Below are 19,296 nucleotides of genomic sequence, written 5' to 3'. Positions count from 1 at the left end.
TGAATATCTTACTCACTTTCATAAGGCATTTACTAAATCTAATCAAAGAATAAAGAATCCTGTTACATAATTGTAGACTACAACAAAAGCCAGAAAATGTGCACTTTACGTTCACAGACTTTTAAAAAGCTAAATATACAAGACACAGGGTTAGAGCTACAGAGATGAACAGCATTTCCTGCCCAGAAGAAATTCACACTGTCCAGTTTACAAACTGCTCTATCTCAAATCAACCCCATATAATGTCAGAGTTGTCTAGCTATGATCAGCAAAAACAATTTAACTTAAATACCATGACCTGCAAACATTAAAGGTCAAGCATGAGTTACCCCCTTTTCCTGTCAGGGTGGCCTAGGAAGAGAGGGCTAGATAAGGACTTGAAAATTATTACATAAACCAAGGGAAAGCTTGATTCATGTTGCTGTGCAAACTACAATGTGATCTCTTAAGGCAAAAGATAACAATTTGGGCTAAAACAACAGAGCAAAAGGCAAAAATTAGGGCTGATGAAGATGGAGGTGCAGTAACCATCTGATGTAGTTGTTTTTCAAAACTTTGCCATGAATACTCTCTAACATACACACAGTGGGCATATAAAACTTGTCAAATGCCTGAAAAGGTATAATTTTCCTAAGGTGACTATTGTATGAGTATCATTCATGGTACCTAAATTTTTCATGTGCTGCTCCCGCAGAAAAAATTATAATAATTTTCTTACTGATACATCAGTTCATAGAGGGACTTAGGTATGCCCCTTCACTACTTTTCACAGATTTGTCACATGTCAGCATACTTGGAATTATTTGTTCAGTGTTGGTTTTCCTTAATAGATTGAAAGTTTTATGAGGACTGGGTACATGTCTGATTTTTGTTTATACTGCATCTGTAATATAATCAATAATATATGCTGTTGAATAAATGAATTTATGATTTCAAAACCCATGCAACTGCAGGAACTTTCATCTCTAATATATAAAAATCTATCCTTAGTTGTTTATCAGAAGAGATGCCCTTCAGAAATGCTTTCTTGAAACTAATTTCAATAGTGTAAATTAATTTCTAATTTTTTATAGTCAGATACTGATAGACACTATTCCCTTTTTAATGCCAGTAAATCAAGAAATAGAAGTAGATATGCACTATTTAAAATGTGATATTAAGCAACTACTAGAATTAAAATCAAGTTATAAATCCTCAAAATTACCAGAAGTATGAACTTAAATGGAAAACCCAGACCACAGAAAATAGAAATACCAGAAACTGACAACAAATATTAAAAACAGTATATAATAAACACAATGATAGAATTAATACCAAACATATCTATAACGGCAATAAATGTAATGGTAAATTCAGCAGTTTAAAAAAATGATCTTCAGATCAGATTTTTAAAAAAACAAAACTCAACTGCATGTTTTATGCAACTATCTAAAAATAAAGAGACTCAGAAGCTAAAACTAAAAAGAAAGTGCAAAGAAATAGCAAGCAAATATAAACATAAAAAAATCCCAATATTTCTGTAAGATTATTTCAAGGCAACAAGTGTCAAAAAAGACAAAGCATAACCCATTATAATGATATAACTTCTATAAAATAAATGTTTTTATCAATAAATTTGATAGAGTTGGAGTTTGACGTTCCTTGAGGAAAAGCTCATATATAGACTGAATTCAAAACTTGTGAGGAAAGGTCTCCCTGATACCTCACTCCGTCTTTCATTTAGATAATACCAATACCAGAGAAAAGAGGATATCACAATAAATACTATAAACATTTAAAATACTGTTAGAAAATATATAAACAACATTATACCACTAAATTTGAAAATTATGAAAGGCACAAATTCCTAGAAAAACACATTATAAAAAACCGGTATAAGAAGAAATAGAAAATATGAATATTCATCCATGTATCTATTTAAAACACTGAATCTGCAATTTAACACTTTGCCATACAAAAATTAGGCTGAGATGCCTTCCCAATTAATTCTTCCAAACATGTAAAACAAAACAAAACAAAACAAAAAACCAATTTTACAGAAACTCTTCCAGGGAATATAAAAATAGGGATCACCGCCCAGCTCATTTTGCAAGGCCAGCAAAACCTTGATATTAAAGCTTAAGAAGAAAATTACAAGACAAGGAAAATGCAAGTCAATCCTGATCATTAATATAAATGCAAAATATTTCAAACCAAATCAGTAAATCTAAACAGTGATAAAAATGATAATATATCATGACCACAGTGGGCTTGATCCAGGTATTCAAGATCTATTTAACATTCAAAAATATCAAGTGTGAAATTCATCACATAAACCAATCACCATAATTCATTATATTAACAAAATAAAGAATAAAAATTATTTGATCATTTAACTAGGTAGAGAAAAAGAATTAAACAGAATTCAATATTCTCTCGTGAAAAATATTTTTAGTTCAATAGGAGCAGAAATGAATTTCCTTAATCTGACAAAGGATATTTAACAAAAAACTTACAGCAAGCATCACATTTAATGGAGAAACATTAAAAATGTTCCCTGGGGTCATGAATGAGACTAGAATATCTGTTATCATTAATTCTATTCAAGATTTGTATTGGAAATCCTAGCTAGTGAAATAAGACAAGGAAAAAAAAATCAAAGGTTGAAGGATCAATAAGGAAGAAATGAAACTCTCATTGGCAGATGACATGTTTGTTCATGTATAAAGTCCAACAGAATCACAGATGATTTAATAATAAATTTAGGAAGATAACTGAATATAGAGTCAATATACAAAGTCAGTTTATTTCTAATATTAGCAACAGATAATTAGCAAATAAAAATTTTGTAAATGATACTATTTACAGTAGCATCAAAAAACAAACACCTCAGGATCAATTAAAGATGTATAAGATCTCTAGACTGAAAACTATAAAACCTTAATGGAGGGATGGATATATAAGATTTAGGGATTACAAGACTTAATATTATAAAAATATCAATTCTCAATGATCTAGATTTAAACCCTAGCAGGTTTTGGAGAAAAACAGACAAGCTAAAGTATACATGGAAATGCACACAGCCAAAAATAACAAGATAATCTTAAACCAGAATAACAAAGCTTCAAAACCCAGACTACTAGATATCAAGACTTTTTTTATAAAGCTATAGTAATTAAAATAGTGTAGTATTAGGAAAGAATAAGCAAATAGACCAATACAATAGAACAGATAGAAACACATTCACATGTACAAACAGATCAGAGGAATAGAACAAGGAGTCCAAATATTGACTTTCACACTTATAAGCATTTCATTTATGACAAAGGTGACAATGCAGAGCAATGGAAAAAGAATGGTCTTTTCAAGCATCGGTGCTGGGTCAGGTGGATATCCATATGGGAAAAAAATAAATCCAGCTCACATCATACACAAAAGTTAATTTCAGATGGACTGTAGATCTAAATGCAAAACAAAGCTTTTAAAAGACAACATAAGGGAATATATTGATAACCTTGTAGTGAGCAAAAATTTCCTAAACATGCCACAACAAAAAAAGGAAGATATTGATAAATTATGCTCATTGAAGTTTGATTGCAGAAAAGTGTAAAGAACATAAAGCATACAGCCCATTGAAGTTTCACAAAGTAAATACACTCGGGTAACTGCCTCCCAGATCAAGAAACAGAAAATTGCTGGCACCCCAGAAGCACCACACCCTCCCAGTTTCTATCCCATCTCTAGACTTTCTTAAAATTATAAACTTATATTTCTCAAAAGACAACATTAAGGGAATAAAAAGATAAGCCACAAGTTTGGAGAAAATATTAGGACTCATATCCAAAATATATAAAGAACTTCCACTAGTCAAGAAAAAGACAAACAACCTAATAGAACAATACATGAAAGACTTAAACAGGCATTTCATAAAAAAGGACATATATATAGCCAATAAACATATAAACAGTGCTCAGTATTGCTAGTTACCAAGGAAAGGCAATTTAAAACCATAAGAAAATACTCCTAAACACATGTCAGAATGTTTAACATTTTAAAGGCTGATAATACTAAGTACTGACAGGGATTTGCAGCAACTGTATACTGTTAGTAGAGGTGTCATTTTGTATAACCACTTTAGAAAACTATGTCTTAGTATCCAACAAAGCTGAACAGAGGCATACTCTATGACTCAGCAATTCTACTTGTAGGTATAAACCCACAACTAAAAACATGTGCTAGAATGTTCACTGAAGCAATAATTTAACAGCCAACAAGAAAAACAGAACCCAAAATAACAAGCAAAAAAAAAAAAAAAAAAAAAACAGTCAATGCAGAGAGCAAGAAAAAACTCTAACATTAAACAAATAAAAAACATCCCTGTAATTAATATACTCAAGTAAAGAGTAGAGGTTGCATCCATGAAACAAAAGCAGCGTAACTTTATATACAAAGGCCAAGAGAGAGCTGCTGGAAATTCAAAATACGATCACCAAAATAAAAAATTTGAAGGACTAGAAATTAAAAATCAAGAAAAAAATCCCAGAAAGTAGAACAAAAATAATAATATGGAAAATACAAAAACAGAGGTAAGAAAATTAGAGGAAAATTCTAAGATGACTAATATCCAGTTTACACAAAGAAAGAATGGAAAGTTAGGTGGGTTCAGGAGAGAAGGGAATTATAAAAGAAAGGACACAAGAAAACTTCCTTAACAAAGGACAGGAATCATCTCTAGATCACCTACCGAGTGCCTAGACAGTGAAGGAAAAAGACCTTCATGGGACATACTAGTGAATTTTTAAAAATCATAAATATACTAAACATTTTCAGAGAGCGGGGGGAAAAAGGCCATAAAAGAAAGAGAGATTCAGCATGGCATTGGACTTCTCATCAGGAACAAGAAGGTAGAGGAGAATGAAGCAATGCCTTCAAAACTCTATGGTAAACAATTTTCAATCTAGGCTCCTATACCTAGACAAACTTGATTGTGTCCAGGTGAAATAAAGTTATTTCTAATGTGCAAGTTCTCAAAAACTTTGCCTCCTATTATATTCTATTAAAAAGCTACTGGAAGATTTGTTATCAACTGAGGAAGTATTATGACAAAGGAAGACAGAAATCCAGAAAACAAATTCCAACACAGATGCACAGCAAAGGAAAGGAAGTCCGAGCTACAGCTGCTTATCGAGACCAGAGAATTAATCCAGACCACAGTGGGATCAAAGATGACTCCAGGAAAAACACAAGAAGGAATCCCATCGATTTCAGCATAAGGAAAATATTATTGATGGGCATGTGGCAGAAATTTTAAAGCATCAGGAAATATTAGGTATAATTATATAGAAAACCTAGCATATAATTAAGATTAAAAACAACAAGGAATTATGAGAGAAAGGAGTGGTGATGGTAGGACATTATTTGTCCTGTCCAGGAATGTTTTCAATCTTAATAAATGCAAACCCTATTTCACCTATTTAAGCTCTGATACAACTATGTTGGGAGCATGAGAGCAGAGAGAGAAAACTATACTCATCTACCATTGGGGGAAATCAAGAAAGAATACCTAAAATTAACAAAGACTTAGCCTAATAAGCATATTAATTAGAAATATGAACGTAATTATAAAGGGAAATGACAAGAATTAAGAATAAATTCTTCTGGGAATGAGACTAGAAGACTTAAAGAGCTGGAGTAGTAAAGTATGTTTTGAAAAATAAGTTTTTTTCAACACTTTTCTTTTTCATTTATATTCCTATGTCACTTACAGAAATAATAAATTTTCAAAAAATTTCATGGATCCCTTCACATGATAATTCTCATATTTGAAAATGAACTAGAAAAATACATGATGATTAGAGGTGATTATAAATGAATAAGCTATGGATTTCTTAATTTTTTAAAAATTCACATATAATGTTTCAGCTACAATCCTTACCCTCCCCATAAAGACTGACCAGTCCATATCTCCAAACTGGTTTTTCTCTCTTGGGCTCCAACCCATCACCTTTTACTACCTGCGCATCCACTGATTACTTTAAGAGTATAATACTAATACTCAAATTCATATTTTATTATTTTTTAAAAAAATACTGAGCTATCCTTTAGTATTTCCATGTTCCTGTCAATGACATCATTTCCCCAGTTACCTAATTCTACAACTCGTCATACAGGCACAGCTGAACAGTCAATAAATTTTGTCAATTATTTTATGACCAGCATAAAACAAGCTCTTATCACTTATGGCCCAACCTCCTATAAGAGTTTCTTCAATGATCCCCTAGCCTTAAGTTGGTCCTCATACAACACACAATGGCTAGATTAAAACCTCTGTCTAGAACGTTCTCCCCATATTCTGCTTTTGAGGACCATTTATTCCCTCACTCCTGTGGGTTTTTTTCATTGCACTTAATCACAACATGATACGTTATATACATATTTATTTGTCTGACTCTCTGCCTATCACAATAGCTGGTAAGTTCCATGACAGCAGGGACTCTGCTTTGTTCACTGCCGTATCCTCACTGCTTAGAAAAGCGCCTGGTACACATTGAAGGCTCAATAAATAATTTTTGAATAACAAATAAATTAATTTATTAATTCAACAAATTTACAGATTAGGCACTGACATGATAGAGAAACTATGGATAAAGCAATGAATAACTGTAATACAGTTATAATCAGAAACGGAGAAAGAACAACACTAAGGAGAGTCTCTAACACCAGACTTGGTGAATCAGGGGTTTTCTGAACAGATGAAGTGACATCTAACCTCAGACTTGAGAGATGAGTAGGAAATAGTCAACTGAAGGTGGGGAAAGGAACAGCATGAAATATGGTCAGGGTACACAAGGGCAAGGGCGTGAGATAAACAGCGCATTCAAAAGCTAAAATAGTTCCATGTGATTTGAGTGTAACACCAGAGAAGAAAGCAGGGACAGGGAGGTAAGCAAAAGCCATATATATCATGAAGGACTTTAAAAAGCTATGTTCAGGTGTTTTGACTTTACCCTGAAAACAACAGGAAGCATTAAATAATTTTCAGCAAAATAACACTATCACATCTTCAGGTCAAAAGAGCTTTAGACTGCAATATGAAGAATGAATTGAAGGAAATAAGGTAAGCAGAACGATGAGATGGAATGATAGTTACCTGTATAGGGATGGAGCAATGTTCAGGAGGTAAGGTCAATAGGACTTGTTGGCTAACTAGATGTTTGGGGTGAAAGATGGGAAGAGTCAAGGACAATGCTCAGGTTTCTGGTGTAGGCAGTCAAGTGGACAGTGGTCCTTTCACTGAGATAAAACACATAGAAGAAAGACCAGGTTTGAAAGAATGATGAAGGAGTTTGTTGTTTTTTGTTTGTTTGTTTGTTTGTTTTTGAGACAGAGTCTCACTCTGTCACCCTGGGTAGAGGGCAGTGGCATTGTTATAGCTCACTACAACCACATAATCCTGGGCTCAAGGGATCCTCCTGCTTCAGCCTCCTGAGTAGCAGGCGTGCATCACCACACCTGGCTAATTTTTCTATTTTTAGTAGAAACGGGGTCTCACTCTTGCTCAGGCTGGTCTCTAACTCCTGAGCTCAAGGGATCCTCCTGCCTCAGCCTCCCATAGCGCTAGGATTACAGGCATGAGCCACGGTGCCCAGGCGATGAAGGAGTTTACTAAGATAAATTAGAGTTGCTGGTGAGACCTTCCAGTGGACAATGTTAGTAGGTGAATTGATACAAACAACTGAAGCTCAGGATAAAGATATACATTTGGGAATCATTACCATGGACATGATAACTGATGCCATGGGAATGAATGAAATCATCTATAGAGGGTTCACATACAGAGAAGAAAGCCTAGTATTCCCTGGGAAACCCCATCATTTTAAAAGACGAAGAAAGAAGAAACTAAGAAGGGGATTGAGAAAAAACAAGTATGGAGGAAAACCAAGAAAGTACAGTGCCAGAGAACAAAAGAGAGTGTTTCAGAAGGCAGGGGCAGTCACAGTGCCTGATGCCAAAGCAGGCCAAGTAATTTCAGGACTGGAACTTGCCCGTTCAACTTGGCAGGGATCGTCAGCAACCTTGATGAGAACAGTTTCGGCGGCACAGTGAGAACAAAAGCTATATATCAGAGACAGAAAACCTGAGAAATAGGTAAAGTAGATAGTAAATACACACACCACCAAGAAGTTTGGCTATAGTAGGAAAAGAAAGAGAACAAATGCTAAAAGGTGATATGAAGTAAAATGAATAATTGTTTTAAGATGGCGAAGATTTGAATATATTAAATGCTTTTTGGGAATAAGCCAGCTTAGAGAGAAGTTGAAAATGAAAGGTAATTGACATGCTCTGTTGGGTGAGGTCTCTGAAAAGATGCACCTGAGGAGTATAGATGTTGGAATTAGCTTTAGGCCACCAGGAGATACCTTTAGGTTCAGTTCATAGGAGTAATAAAAAAACTACTCCCTAGTTCAAAATTCTCTAAACATTTCTCATTTGTAGAATTTCACACAAATCCCTTAGTCTGTTCAACTTCACAAATATTCAAATAAATATAAACTGCAGATGAAATAACTTTTTCAACTATTGCATTACCCCCCCAAAAAAGTATCAATCATACTCAATGCCATAGAAGGCAAGCTGAAGCTGGAATGCACATAACTTGTTGATAGTATTTTAATTTGGTACAACCCTTTGAAAATCAATTTGCTGTTATGTATCAAAAATCATAAATATCCACACTGATTATATTTCTGGAAATCTAGCCCAAGGAAACATTGTAAAATATTATTTTAAAAAAATTTTTATATTGTAAAAAAAAAAAAAAAAAGTCCAGTATGTGCCTAATACCTTTTCTAAAGATCTCAAGCTTCCTAGCCATAGTGACCTCACCCTTCTTCAACACGGACAGCATTTGCCTGTGCTATTTATTTGGCACTTTGTACATGGCATCTTCCCAATATTACCCAGAGTAATGCTTTTAAGTAGTATAAGGCACATCATCTATTTTCCCTGGCCATGTAGCCAGTTTCTCTGTCCAGAGAAAAGGAATGTAATATCCTCTGTGGGACACTGTCTTTAGCTTTTCTATTTCTCAATCATAAAAAACATAATGAGACTATACTATTAATAAAAAAAAATTGTCAGAGATTAGGAAGAAGTAAATGTTGCTAGAATGCCTGTAATAAATACTAATTTTCAGTTTATAAAATAGTTTTCAGTTGGGTTTTAACGACTGAAAACTATTTTATAAACTGTTTATATACAATGTCTTTAAAATGCACATTTTTAAAATTTATCTTTCATCTGAAAATTTTCTTCTAATACATTTTAAAACATTCATCCTAAAAGAAAAGTCTGGCTTCTGAAAAAGAGTAAAAGTTGAAAGGACAATTAGCAAAACAAAATAAAAGGAAAAAAATCTAAAATCAAGTGGAAGATTCAAATCCACTTCTTCACTGGCTTTAAATATTCACTCCTACAAAAAAGTGAATATTCCATAAGAAATATAATTAATATACAAAGACTACCGAAAACACCAAAAGCCTATCAGCCTCCTATAATCTAATAATTAAAAGAAAGAAGTTATAGCTCAAAGATGAAGTTTGTTTGATTTGAGGATAAAAGAGAGAAAGAAGCTATGAAGATACCAGACAGTATCAAAGATGACAGCATCAAAGAAATAAGGAAGAAACAGAAATGTGAGTTCTTCATATATTGGAAGAGGTAAGCTAGGAAAGACATCCTTACCAACAAAATCACAATTCAATTAGACTAAAGAGAATTTTGAGATGTGTTTTATGTATCTGGCTAAATAAGGACATTTCCATGATCTTACTGTTTGGGATAATAGTCTGATAGTTTGTAGAGTTCCCTCCTCCCCACTCTAGATGTATTTTTAATCTAATGAAAATAAAAGCAATCATCAAATATGCTGATGCTATACTAAAAAATGCGTGGCTACTTATCATAACCAGGTTTTACAAATTCCATCTCTGCCCTATGATTTTAATTATAGGCAGAAATCACTGCTGAATTCTGTTTAATGCCCTTTTTTTTACATACCCTAACTTGTACTTTTAAAATTAAAGCATTTTCAAGGAGTCAATACATTTGACATTCATAATTCATATATTTTCTAGAAATTCAAATTAGACTGCCATGTAATGACCTGGGCCTAGGATGTTCGTTCTAAAAGATAGAATTGTTATTTTTAATGATTGCTTCTCATCTAAATTAATCACTTCAAACCTATTCAAGGTAGAGCCTAGGTTAAGGTTCAGAAACCTAATCCTAGTTCTGGGCCTTGAAATTCAACACTCTAAAAGGAATTATAATAGCACTATCTTGAATATCTTATTTAAAAATGTGATATGGTTAAAGAACAAAAACATATCTGTAGAAACCTCAAAAATAGAAACCTCATTGTCTCATTCATTTATTTACTGTATAATAAAAATAACCTCTCCAAATGGAGTATTTGGCAATTTATATTACCAACCTAGTTCAATGAATTTAAGTAATGGGTAGCAAAATAGGAAGAATCATTTTGCTTATGTATATTTTGCCAGCTGTCTCCTCAATAATAGTTGATTAGCAGTCATCTGCCACATGTATGTCAAATATAATTAAAACCAACGTCTTTCCTTTACCAACAAACCTGAATCTAAACTGGAATAGTCAAGATGACAGATCATGGTTTTAAAAACATTAGTACAAAAATTGTCTTTTTTACTAGTTTCTTCAATGTACAGTTTTATATTTTGGAATCCTATCGGTGAGACGGTAGTCAAATATTACCCCAATTCTTACATTGAAGATAAAGAAAGGGGAAAGAAAACTAATGTCTTAGTATAATCAAAAGCATCCGGCAAAAATGTCAGGTAACATGAGGATAAAGTGAAAAACAGCCCAGCTTTTGGAGAGGTCGCCTGCTAAATAATTTTAAACACTTCCTGTTTATGCAAGCTAAAAGGAAGATTAAACCCTCAAAAGATCTGGGTTAAAATGACATAAGTTTTTTAGGAGGAGAGGGAGGAAATGGGACTCAGCTTTTTGGACACATACTTTTCATTTAAGAATAATCTCATCAACCATAATCAAAGAAGGAAAAATTAAAACTACTCAACATACCAAAGAAGAAGGAGCAACTGGTCTGGTTACTCCAACTTTAAAATTTCTAGGTTACCAAAAACTCTATAGCCAGATAAACACCCAGTAAATGATTTACTACAGTTTTTAAAATGTGTGACTGAATTTAGGTGCAGAAAATAATTAAATTATTGCTAAAATGACCAGAATTTGCTAATCAATTGATCTTTAAACATTAGGGTTTATAGACTATATTGAGAATGATTTGGCAAAGAAAAGATGAGGATAAAATCTATTAAATACTATCTGTTCTCAGTAAGACAACTCAGATTTCCAATGTGGAATGTTACTATCAGTTAAAGATTACATTCCACCTTCTTGATCTTTCAGAGTTTTTGAAGCAAACTGTTTTACCCAATTACATACTTACAAAAATTTCAATTAATAAATATCTTTGTGAGGAAATGATTTTTAAATCACTAAAAAGCCAAAGGACAAGATGTTCAAGACTTTAGACAGCATCCGAGAAAGAATATAACCAGGGAAGGGCTTTATCAAGGTGGGCAAAGTTCAGAATGGCAGGATTCCTTCCCTGTTGTAATGAATATACTAAAACTTCCGGGGTTTGGTGACTATCACTGGGTGTGGTAGTAAAACGGAAGGGAAAAGCCTCACACAGAAAGCTGAATGGCCCAAAGAAAACCTAAGTGGTGACAAGAGCCTAAAGGCACATGCAGGTACGCATCTTTTATATTGGATGTGATACACTTACATGGCCCCTGTTGAATCTCTTGGGGACCAACAGTAAAGCAAGTTTAGAACTTCAAATCTTGAGACATCTATAGCAAGATGCTGATCCAATGTGGCTCCAAATATCTTCTGTTTTCCTGGCTCACCTGAAGAGGAAAAAACACTACAGAGGATGTGGGAACTGAATTTTTTTAGGTAGTTTCTTCTAGAGCAACTGTCTGAAAGTTTTGGCCCAATCCTTTATGAAGTCTGGAGATGAGACACTTGAAGGACTAGTGAAAAACAAAATTCAAATGAAAAGGTGGAGTGAGACATCTAAAAGGGGAACATGAGAGCAAAAGATAATTGTAGGTAAACCAGTGTTTCTAATCTTTAGGTGGGAGGAGGCAGAGAAAGGAGAGAAAAAAAAAATTGCACAGATGTTTCTCCCTCCACTCCCTCACCCCAATTGCTTCTAAAAATTCACAAACTACCTAAACTTTTTGACCACAGTTAGGGAGTGAATAAGCAAGATTACTTGGAAGGATTAAGCATTTTGCCAAGTCTCCCTCCCCTGGCTATATGGCATTATTAAGCAGCAGGGAGGCCTTGCAGATAATACTTTTTTTCCTAAGAAAGATTCTGGTGAAATACAGCTTGAAGCAATAAAGAAAGAGAAAAATAAATTGAATTTATACAAAAATGGAAGTCACAGGACAATATACCATATTGACAATGTTTATCTAATTCTGTTTTTCAAAAGGGGTGGGACAGATTTCATGAAATAAGAAATCAGAACAAAAAGTGGCTTTAGCTTCCAAATAATAGAAAATATTTTTAAACTAAGCAGCACAAACTACATGCTTCATCCTTCTATGAAATATTATCCTTGAAAAGATAATCTTTAAAAAACTAAGCTTAGCAGAACCAAGTCTTATGTAAGTTACCACACAAAAGGCATAAAAATGTAGTCCATAATATTAGATTCATTTTTAATTAACTTCTTAAAATTTTGTCTTAGAATATTTAACCTAAATTTTGTATTATTACAGTTATTCTCCGGTATTCACGTAATAGCCTAGGACATAAAACAATTTTCTTTCCAAATACATTCCATTTTAACCAGAATTTACTTAAACTATGTCTGGTAAAAATACCAGAATTTATCTGAAAAGTAAAATTGGAGAACAAATTAGATCCTTACCTGACGTGGCTGTTCATTCATTCGTTGTGGGTCTGATTTCACTTTATTACTAGGATGATTTGTGACTTTGGTTACTGGTTGTTTGAAAATTGATGCTGTTTGTCTAATTGGCAATGTTGTGTTCAAGTCTGGTTTACCCTGTGAATGCAAGTGTGTTTTTATTAATAAATATTATATTTAAACACAATTTGATTTTTAAAATTCAATATCTATTACTATAAATCAGATTATTCCAAACTTCTCAGGCTATCTCAGCATTTTCAATCCTTTAATGTTCATTTTTAAGCACTTTATTATGTAAAACATGCAGGAAGTTTTCTCATAATAAAGGACAAGTTTTTTGCATACCTTTAAATGTAAGAAAATTCTCAACATAAAATTCATAATTTGATTAACAAGATACTAAGGACTTTTAACTAAACAAGTATGTTGGTTTATACAAAAGGAAGGAGCACTTCAAGGATAACAATCAGGAGAGCAATTTCTACATTCCAAGAATGGAAGAAAATATTGACATGCTTGTATATTAAAATATAAACCACCTGATCAGCAGTTAGGAGGCCAGGCTTACATAAAACTACAAATTAACCCTTTTTTTTGATAAACATAATTAGGGATGCGAATCCTAATTCCAGCAAACAGAACTCAATTTAGAAATATGTAGTAAAATAAAGAGGTATCCCTTATTTTTAATATACAACAGGTCCTTGGATAACATCAGTTTGTTCACTGTCCTAATACTGTAACGACGAGAACAAAATAATGGATTCTCAGCTGGGACCACTGTCTATGTGGACATTCTCTTTTTGCACATTCTCTCCATTGTCTACATGGATTTTCTCTGGATACTTCAGTTTCCTCCCACATTCCAAAGAGGTGCACATTAGAGATTCACTGGCGTGTCTGCATAGTCCCAGACTGAGCGAGCATGGGTAAGTGTGTGCCCTCCAATGAGATGGTGGCCTGTCCAGGTTGGATCCCCACCTTGTGCCCTGAGTTGCAGGGACAGGTTCTGGCCACCCTGGACCCTGAACTGAAATAAGCAGGTAAATAATGATCTTACTTGTTTTTATTAATCTATCTTAAATGTATGTTGAGCTCACATTTGTTTCAATGTTGAACATTAGAAGTGTTTTGGTCTTTATTTAGAAGTTTGGTTATGTTTTTGTGACCAGAAATATGCCATAGGAACTGAACTGTTGTTTATATCAATTAGCCTATGATAAAACTGGTTTCGTTGTATGTCGTTTTGCTTAATTCACAGTTTCCAAGAACCTATCAATGACATTAAGTGAGGACTTACAGTGTACCACATTTAATACTTTCAAAGAAAAGACTTAAAATTGAAGCTTCAGAAAGCCATGTAATATATTTATCTAATTTTAACCAACCAGTAAACACAATGTAAGATGTGTTCTAGTGAGGTCAAAATGTAGCACAGAATTGCTATTAAGTTCATTTGCAATACTCCAACGAAAAAGAAAAGGGAGAAAACACAATTTAATCACTGTGTGTTTTGATTCTGGCAAAAAATATAAAAGGTCATATATATCTGACATTTTTTTTTTTTCCCAGAGATGAGGTCTCATTCTGTTGCCCAGGCTGGAGTGCACTGGCATGACCATAGCTCACTGCAGCCTTGAACTCCTGGGCTCAGGTGATCCTCCTGCCTTAGCCTCCTGAGAAGCTAGGACTACAGGCATGTGCCACAGCACCAATATATTTTTGATATAGAAATATGCTTGATGAATTTACAGGATATTTAATGAACTTTTATCCAGATAGAAACTGTAATGTCCACTTTCATGCTCCAAAACAGTGGTTATCAAACCTGGGCTGTATCAGAATCAACCAGAGGGCTTGTTAAAACACAGATTACTGGGCCTCACCCCCAGTCATTGTGGTCCAGTAGGTCTGAGATGAGTCCTGGGAATGTGCATTTCTATTAAGGTCTCAGGTGAAGCTGATGCTGATAATCCAGGGAGCACACCTGGAGAAGGACTGCTCTAAAAACAAAGATTGCAGATTGGTGGCAGGTGGACCAAGCCTAACCCATAGATAAGTGTTCAGTTTTTAGTGCCTTTAACAAATTAAGCCAACTTCTAAAAATCTGGAGTCTTCACGTAAAACCCAGAATTCTAGCTTGTCTTAAAAGCCTAAAGATTTGAAAATATCGGTCTTGGTTTGGCAACAATAGGACATGATCAGCAAGGGCAGCCCACTAGAGCCCTCAGGTTCTCCTTCTGCAACATTCCTCAACAACTCACATTTGCATTACCTGTCTGTGCCCTGTAGGCATTGAGTTTGTGACCTCTGCTTAAAGAACATTAGCATGCCTAAAAAGGTAAGCATCACAATAAATCTGACAATTACGACTACAGTAGTATTTGGATCCACTATTAAACATGCCCTCACCCTTTCCCCTCCCAACACAACACACACCTCTTCTCTGTACTATGAATACTTGTTATTCCTTTACCTCAATTTTTTCCCAATGTATGTACTTACCTTTAAGAGATATAGTCAGCTCGAGTGACTCTAACAATATTATTTCTCAGGTATTTGGCTTTATCTTTATGGATTACCAAAAAAAAAAAAAAAAATTCAAAAATTTTGTGCAAATTTGCCTGACAGGCTGCAAAATAACCACTTAGGATGCCACCTCTATGAAGTGTGAGGCTCAGGAGTCTGCATTTTAAAAGCTCTCCTGCTAATTCTGTGACGCAAAGGAAGTTTGGACACCTCTGACTTACGATGTCTAGAGCATTCTGAGGCCCTCAATGAAATCAGCTAACCTATAAAATATAGTAGTCAATATTCGATCCTAAAGAAGCTTAACACATAAATGACAGAACATTTCCTGTCACTAGTTTGATGTAATCAGTATGTATCACTAAACAATACTTTGTTGGGTTTTTAATGTTTTTGTTCTCTAATAAAGGATACGCTCTGCTGGTATTAGAACAAGGTGGCATCAGGAGACAGAGAAGTATGCAACTGTTTGCATGAGCAAACATATTCAAGCCTGTGAGAGTCTCATTGTTACAAAGGTTAACTGGAGGCAGCAGGAACTATCCTCAACTATGAATCCTGAATCTGTGAAGACTGGAATGAAGCATGGAACATGTAAAATTATTGATGCTACAATGGTAAGACTGATGTTTCTGCATGAACTTAAGTTTTTGTACAATAAAGAAAAACTAAAAGGAAAAAACTGGCTAAAATATTCAACATATACAATTAATTCTCCAGGGCACGGAATAAAAGACATTATTCAAGAGTGTCCTGCATTATTCTTCTCTCAGTCTTGTTTTGGTTTTTAGTGTTTTTCTCCTTTTTACTGGCCTAGAAGTTCTGACGATAGAAAAATATTTTTACTATTCTAAAACAGTATCATGTAAAGTTGAGTAATCTGTAAAGCTGGACTAACTGGTTTTCCCAGAAACTGACGCAAAAATAGTAAATTTTATTACCACTCTCCCCTGAGGACTGCCAAAGAGTCACTGTTAATTCATGCCCAGTCACTGCGTGTCTGAGTTTTTCTAAATAATCAATCTGCCATAAACTTAACAGTTAAAAAGCAAACAGTTTTTAATGGGACAATATCAAAGCTGTTTATGTATTCAAAATATCCCCCTTCAACATAAGAAAAAGTGAAGCATAAGTTCTTTACATTACAAAATTAAACTGGCAAACACATACATTCTAATATTAGAACTAAAAGTTTCCAAACTCTGACAAATTTCCTAAGTGTACAAGCTAGCTCTCAAATCAAAACTTAATGAATTTTACAATGTGTATATTAGGCTGAAAGTACTTATTTTTCTTGAGGATCTATTCTACTATCCCCCTAGTTGCTGGGAGGAATATAAAATTAATCTCTTTTATCTCAAAAAATTTTACTTCATCTCTTTCCAAGAAGTATTTGACGTGTATCTTTATACACTCACAAAGGACAAATATGCAATAAAAATTAATTTTAAAAAGAGAAAATCAAGGACAAGGAGAAAAAAACTTTCCTTTTGAAAAGATCAATAGTGATACTAGAGCTGAGCATCAAATGTGGATGTGAATTTTCTAGCAGCCTGGGCAAAAAGAGAAACATTAAATTATATAGGTACCCTAGTCAGAAAGGAGAAAGCATACCAATTAATGCCCTGGTATTAAATCTAGAATTAATAAAGGGACTCAACATCACAACAAGTATTAAGCAGATTTCAAATGCTTTTTCTTTTTTCAGTGACCTTCCATAAAAGCCAAGGACATAAGATGTAAAGGACAATTCAGTGAAAGTGATTCTGAAAGGGCCTAAACCAGTGTACTCTAATTATTGTGTAACCTTTCAGTGATCTAACTAGATTAAGGACTCAAAAGAGAATATCTAACGAGGCGGGTGAAGAGCATGTATCATAAACCAGTGGTTGTCAAATACTTTTTTGTATTTCTACCCCCTAAGCGAATTCTGAAAATATATATACTCCACCTGCATTTTAAAGTTGGCATTAGGAATATTTCCTATTTTATTTAATGTAATTAGTTGCAAAAGATGCACTTATCAGAAGTATTTTAAATACTGATACTTTAATAAACTGTTACATCATTTTAAAATGTGTCTAACAGAATCTACATATACCCACCATCACCCATTTACATGGACAAACTCTTCAATGGTTATAAATTTTATTTCACTCCTTTTTCTCTTTAAATTACTAATTCCATTTCAAAGTTATTTCCTATTTTAAACATGAAAATCTTTCATTGACCATTTTTTATTTATTTATTTATTTTGAGACAGAGTCTCGCTTTGTTGCCCAGGCTAGAGTGACTGCCGTGGCGTCAGCCTAACTCACAGCAACCTCAAACTCCTGGGCTCAAGCCATCCTCCTGCCTCAACCTCCCCAGTAGCTGGGACTACAGGCATGCGCCACCAGGCTCAGCTGATTTTTCTATATATATTTTTAGTTGGCCAGATAATTTCTTTCTATTTTTAGTAGAGACGGGGTCTCGCTCTTGCTCAGGCTGGTCTCGAACTCCTGACCTCGAGCAATCCATCCGCCTTGGCCTCCCAGAGGGCTAGGATTACAGGCGTGAGCCACCGCGCCCAGCCTCATTGACCATTTATATATCATGAAATTATTATTTTTTTTAATTTCTGTGACCACAAAGCTCTTAGTGATAAAAAAAATTTTCTTCTGGTTTACTACAATTATTAGTGTATAACCCAAAGTGACATATTACAAAATTTAATATATAATCCTTAAACACAAAAGATAAATATTAGATACACAAATAGATTAATGAAAAGAATTTTTAAAAAATAACTTTATGTTCTTGAATATTACTAATCACTAGAATGGAACAAGATTTAGCATCTATTCCTATTCTTCATTTTTTATAAATGCAGCACTGAGAAACCTTGCTCACATAAATGAGTAGACAGAGTAAGTTTTATTCTATGTCACTCAAATCTCTGAACTTCTTTTGAGTCATGTTAAAATATCACATACTGAACCATCCAAAAATGTTCATCAGTTGACATGTACATAAAGCCCTCTCAATTTTGCTGAAAGCAAATTCCTTCCTTGTAGAAGAACTGTTATCTAGTCATTCATTTTCTCAATCCAACCGATATTTCAAATTGTCCTGTTAGTGGAAATCAAACTTTTTTTTTTTTTTGGAGACAAGGTCTCCCTCATTGCCCGGGCTAGAGTGCAGTGGTGCAATCATAGCTTACTGCAGCCTCTAACTCTTAGGCCCAGGAGATCCTTCTGCCTCACCTCCCAAAATGCTGGGATTACAGGCATGAGCCACCACACCTGCCTGAAATCAAACATTTTGTACTATGGTAATATTGCAGACAAGTGAGAAGTGTGCTCTTCTTTAAAATGAGAGGTTGACTGTAAAGGAAAATTAGGGGAAAAAATTACAGGTACTCCTATCATAGGTACATTCTCAGATCAATTGAAGGAAAGAATATACATGGAATTTAAAGATATTAAAATGGACTCCTTGAAAACACTCCATGTCTATGTATACCATGTAAAAATCTTCATTTAGCATAGTTTGAACACCAGAGACTTATACCGTACTATATTCTAAATACCATTCTTCTCAACTGGCTTTGAAAGAAAGCTGTGACAGTTCAAATTGTACATATTCTAGGGCTCAAGCCTCGAGGACTCATTTTATCTTTAAAATTCATGAAATTTTTGCACTTCATCTTAAAAACTAGCCATGTTTGTTTTAAGGTAAAAGTGTTGCTCTATCTGTCCAAAATGTTCAAATAAAACTGACATTTC

At 34.1% G+C, this 19,296-nt stretch overlaps 1 protein-coding gene across 1 annotated transcript in view; it reads right to left on the bottom strand.

Annotated features, from left to right (window-relative positions):
• MBD2 (methyl-CpG binding domain protein 2) overlaps positions 1-19,296 on the bottom strand; it is a 65,005-nt gene that overhangs the window by 19,922 nt on the left and 25,787 nt on the right. The window contains exon 3 of the mRNA XM_069467984.1: positions 12,998-13,135. Within this exon, the coding sequence (XP_069324085.1) occupies positions 12,998-13,135 (138 nt within the window). The remainder of the gene's footprint in view (positions 1-12,997; positions 13,136-19,296) is intronic.

This window comes from Eulemur rufifrons, chromosome 5, assembly GCF_041146395.1.
Source record: "Eulemur rufifrons isolate Redbay chromosome 5, OSU_ERuf_1, whole genome shotgun sequence".
NCBI classification, from domain to species: domain Eukaryota; kingdom Metazoa; phylum Chordata; class Mammalia; order Primates; family Lemuridae; genus Eulemur; species Eulemur rufifrons.
This window is presented reverse-complemented; position numbering and strand designations above follow the sequence as displayed.